The sequence below is a fragment of the Epinephelus moara genome, chromosome 6 (genome assembly GCF_006386435.1).
Source record: "Epinephelus moara isolate mb chromosome 6, YSFRI_EMoa_1.0, whole genome shotgun sequence".
Classification (NCBI taxonomy): domain Eukaryota; kingdom Metazoa; phylum Chordata; class Actinopteri; order Perciformes; family Serranidae; genus Epinephelus; species Epinephelus moara.
Window position 1 is genome coordinate 37,060,547 of NC_065511.1, and position 5,620 is coordinate 37,066,166.

Sequence of the window (5,620 nt, forward strand, 5' to 3'; positions counted from 1 at the left end):
ACGCACCATGTCACAAAGCTCACATCATCTCAAACATGACAATGAGTTCACTGTACTCCAATGGCGTCCACAGTCACCAGATCTCAGTCCAATAGAGCATCTTTGGGATGTGGCGGAACGGGAGGTTCACATCATGGATGTGCAGCCGACAAATCTGCAGCAACTGTGTGATGTCATCATGTCAATATGGACCAAAATCTCTGAGGAATGTTTCCAGCACCTTGTTGAATCTATGCCACCAAGAATTAAGGCGGTTCTGAAGGAAAAAGGGGTCCAACCTGGTACTGGCAAGGGGTACCTAATAAAATGGCTAGTGTATATTGAAAGATTGTCTACTGATGCAGAAAAAAAAGACAATGAGCTAACCTTCATTATTTTGTTTTTCATTTCAGCCAACCCATGTCCTGACATTAACCACTTCCTCAACTGTCGATACTTGACCACCAAGACAGGATGCAGCAATAAGTATGTGCTCGCCTGGTGTCCTGCTTCATGCAAATGCCCCACTGAAATCATCCCAATAGGCTAAACATGAGCCCTGGAGTCTGCAAACTGTACTGCAAACTGTAATCAATTTTCTGTAAGCTTACGGGAATATATATCCATGACCAGCACTGTATGAGTGTCTGGAAACATGTGTTTTAGTGGTGATTGCCTTAAGTTAAAGGGGAGTTTTTTAAACTGTTTATCTCTAATCAAAACCTCATGGGACACTCTGTCGGAGTTGTGTTGCACACACATGGTGATGGATTTTACTGCCGGGCCATGCAGGATGTCATATACTGTACTCAGGGGGGCTCGACATAATGAATTGCAGAAATGTGCACATAGAAAATACATTTGTACTGTTATCTGTCCAAGCCCCAGGTATGAATCAAGAATATGAATTATACACATGATCATACAATAAAGACTATATTCGAAATCAAGTGGTGTATTTTGTTGTGGTTGATAAGAGTTAAACATCTAAATGCTTTAGTTAAAGTAAATTGATGTCGTCCTGCTCTTCATATGATGTTAATATGACAACGTCTAGGGGCCATTGATGATTTTTTTTTTTTAATTATATTTACCATGTATATGTATATATATTTTTATCATGTGCTTTATGAGTAATTATTTTATTATAATTGGAGAACAAAAGGTTTCACTTTACATATAAGGGTCCAAAGTCACTCCATTATCTACTCGTCCAAATGTCAGCTGGATTATCTGCATTAAAGCTTGAAGGTCAGTTCAGCCCATAATTAAAAATACATATTTTACCTGCAGTGCTATTTATCAGTCTAGATTATTTTTATGTGAGTTACTGAGTGTTGGAGATAGCAGCCGTAGAGATATCTGTCTTCTCTCCAGTATAATGGAACTAGATGGCACTCAGCTTGTGGTGCTCAAAGTGCCAAAAAAATACGTTTGAAAAACTAAACATTAATATCTTTTTCCAGAAATAATCCACAAACTTTGTTGTGAGCAGTTTCATGTAGGAACTATTTTCTACGGGTGGAATCTCACTATAATGGTATACCAGGATATTCAGAAATGAATGAATGATTTTCAATACCTTCATAAATACAGGCGCTCCTCTTACTATCAAACTCATTGTATGTAGTGCATAGCGCGCCTAAGTGTTGGAGATATCAGCCGTAGAGATATCTGTCTTCTCTCCAGTGTACTGGAACTAGATGGCACTCAGCTTGTGGTGCTCAAAGCGCCAAAAATTAAATTTGAAGAACTCAACAGTGATGTCTCTTTCCAGAAATTATGATCTGGTTACTCAAGATAATCCACAGACCTTGTTGTGAGCAGTTTCATGTAGGAACTATTTTCTTTCTACCGAACTACACCCACCAACCGTATCACTGCACAGAAGGAAGTGTGCATCTACTGCTAGCTCACCTAGCTCCACTGAGCTAGCTAACGTGACATTTCGGCCGAGCTGGACACCATTAATGTTTACATCTCGCTCTGTCCTGAAGACCAGCCTCTTGTCCATGAGCAGATGCACACTTCCTTCTGCACAGTGATATGGTTGACAGGTGTAGTTCGGCAAAAAGAAATAGTTCTCACAGGGTTGTCAAATGATTAATCACTTAATTTCAATAGGTAATCACGATTAATCGAATTTTTTGAATGCATGTTCAAAACAGATTCGAAGTCAATATTAACAGCATACAGCGATTCTTACCAGAGTGTCTTGATCTGGAATCAGATTAATGCAAGGTTTGCTGCTTTTTGAACAAAGTGGGGTGCCAGTCTGAGTCACGTCTGACAAATAATTATAAATAGACAGAAAATAGCTCTGTCAAACCATAGGCCACAAAACAACAAAGCACACAGCAAATGATGATGATGATGATGATAAATTTACCTGGTACTCACGGTACTGCTGACCAATCAGTCAGTCAGTCAGTCAGTCAGTTGGGTTTGCCTAAACACCCACCAACTTTATCACCACACAGAAGGAAGCATGCATCTACTCATGGACGAGAGGCTCGTGCTTGTGACAGTGTGAGATGTAAACATTAATGGAGTCCTCCTTGGCTGAGCTGTAACGTTAGCTAGCTCAGTGGTGCTAGGTGAGCTAGCAGTAGATGCACGTTTCCTTCTGTGTTTGCAGGTGTAGTTTGGTAGAAAGAAAATAGTTCCTACATGAAACTGCTCACAACAAGGTCTGTGGATTATTATATAACCAGGTCATGATTTCTGGAAAGAAACATTACTGCTGAGTTTTTCCAATCTTTTTTTTTTTTCACCGTGAGCACCACAAGCTGAGTGCCATCTAGTTCCATTATACTGGAGAGAAGGCAGACATCTCTACACTCTGCAACTCACACCAAAACAATTTAGACTGAAACAGCACTACAGGTAAGAGGAAAAATATGTATTTTGATTATTTTTGGTGCACTGTCCCCAGGTGACTGTGGGTAAGACAATTAGCACTGGACATTCCAACACCCAGTTATATTAATGTGTTAATGAAAGCTGCAGTCTATACGTTTGTGCATTCAAACTCCAGCAACGATGACTTTCTGACAACCCTGAGTACACACACCACCACCATACCATATCCTATCTTTGCGATGAGTGAGGCGGAAGATGAGAGACTTCTGGTGAAAGAGACAAAGTCCTAACCTCTCCTTTGACATCAACTGACATTTGCAAGACTGCTTCTTCTTTCTGCTAAGATGAATTTGGCAACAATAAAATTAATACATTTTTTATACTCTGTTATTGGCTACAGTGGAGCAGCTACCTTCGTGCATACTAATATAATAAACATTAATGATGCATGAATGCAAATAGAATAAATATTACAGCACTGAAACTTCCACAGCAACTTTTTCCTGTCAAGACCGCGATGTAATTTTCTTTATATATCACATTTCAATAAATGAACAAATGTCATGTCATTGTGTCATAAAATCTTGGCCAACCCTAGATCAGTGGTCACAGTCCCTGGGGTCAGAGGTCACATTTAGACATTACCTGTTTTTAGGTGCCACTGAACAAAAAGGTGGAAACCACTATAGCCTACATATTTAAAATCCTACTTCTACTACTAGTTTTACGACGACTACTACTACTTCTATGACAACTACTACTACTACTTCTACTTATATGACAGCTACTGCTACTACTTCTACTTTGTCTTCTACTACTTTTACGACTGCTACTACTACTTCTACTTCTATGACAACTACTACTACTTCTACTTCGTTTTCTACTACTTTTACGACTACTACTACTAACTCTACTTCTATGACAACTACTAAACTACTTCTACTACTAATACTAATACCACAACTATTACTACTTCTACTAATTTTACTACCTCTACTACTACTACTTCTTCTACTACTTCTACAACTACTACTACTCCTACTTCGTCTCCTCCTCCTCCTACGACTACTACTAATACTAATACCACTACTACTACTACTACTACTACTATGAGAACTACTACTACTTCTACTTTGTTTTCTACTACTTTTACAGCTACTACTACTTCTACTTCTATGACAACTACTACTACTACTTCTATTACTAATACTATAACTATTACTACTTCTACTAATTTTACTACTACTACTACTTCTTCTTCTACTACTTCTACGACTACTAGTACTATTTTACTACCTCTACTACTACTTCTGCTTCTACTACTTCTACAACTATTACTACTACTACTACTACTACTCCTACTTCGTCTTCTACTACTTTTACAACTACTACTTCTACTTCTATGACAACTACTACTACTACTATTACTAATACTAATACCATAACTATTACTACTTCTACTAATTTTACTACCTCTACTACTACTACTTCTTCTACTACTTCTACGACTACTAGTACTACTGCTTCTACTTCTATGACTACTACTACTCCTATTTTGTCTTCTACTACTTTTACAACTTCTATGACAACCGCTACTACTACTCCTTCTACCACTACTTTTACAACTACTACTTCTTCTACTTCTACTACCTCTACTACTACTACTACTGCTAATAATAATAATAATGATAATAATAATGATAATGTAATGTAATATTAATAAAATCTGCACTACACATTTACCAAAAGATCAATAAACCTTATAGACCAGCAGATGGCGCTGTTGTACCACCCACCATACATGACCACACTGTTGAGTTTATCTGCCTCCATCTGAACCAGTGGTCTATGAATAAAATGCATTAAATCATGTAGAACAATGTTATGCTTCATCACTCCCTCTCTGTGTCTCTCATGCAGAGCCCAGTATTAAGCTATATGATCTACATGTAGGGTATGTGCCCTGCCATGTGTGACCAATATTTCAAAGCTCTCATCTGAGAATTGATGATCTGAGATGAATCTGTCTGGTCACGTATGTTACAGTGCAGGTTTTCACAAGAGGAGAACAAAAGGCAGTTATTTAGTGAAGACTATTACTTAACCTTTGAGATTAGTCCATCGTCTCCATGACTGTCCACATAAAGAGGAAGACCCAACAAACAATGTGACTCAAAACAGAGAAGGGTCATGTGAGTGTTTCTGGGAGATGATGGCTGTCCTTAAGAGATGTCATATGTAGCTTCTGAATAACAATGGTGTTAATGGCAACAATATTATTAATACAGGCACACTTAGGCAGCACAATAAGAAGGGTTATATTGAATGCCTTTAATTAGTGAGGTATGGTGGTTTACCCCTTGATTTAGACCCAGTGAGGTTGGCGTTTTAACCTGATAAAGACTTTTTTTTCTTGATCTGTTTATGAGGTCTTGAAGGAAATCTTCTTTTCTGTGAAAGGCTGGTATTGTCTTCAGGAGTACCTTCAGGTTCTGGGACTTCCTACATGTAAAAGTGACCGAGCTGTTGGTCTCTTTTAATATCAATAATTTATTTTAACTAGGCTATTTGTGGAGCATGTTCAAAGATATTTCAAAATAAAACAAATTAAGAATTAAAATTACAGTAAAGGGTTTTGTCCTATTTTGTGTTTTCTTACTGAATTTTATGTTTCATCTGTATTTACTTATTGAATTTTGTGATCTGTGCTGTTTTTGAATGTGTTTTCTTGTTGAATTTTGTGTTCTGTGCTGTTTTTGTGTGTGTTTTTTGTTGAATA

At 37.7% G+C, this 5,620-nt stretch overlaps 1 protein-coding gene across 1 annotated transcript in view; it reads left to right on the forward strand.

Moving 5' to 3' along the window:
• The window catches only part of LOC126391166 (cysteine-rich venom protein pseudechetoxin), a 7,424-nt gene extending 6,572 nt beyond the window's left edge, over positions 1-852 (forward strand). The window contains exon 7 of the mRNA XM_050045706.1: positions 393-852. Within this exon, the coding sequence (XP_049901663.1) occupies positions 393-529 (137 nt within the window). The 3' untranslated portion in view covers positions 530-852. The remainder of the gene's footprint in view (positions 1-392) is intronic.
• The last annotated feature ends 4,768 nt before the right edge of the window (positions 853-5,620 follow it).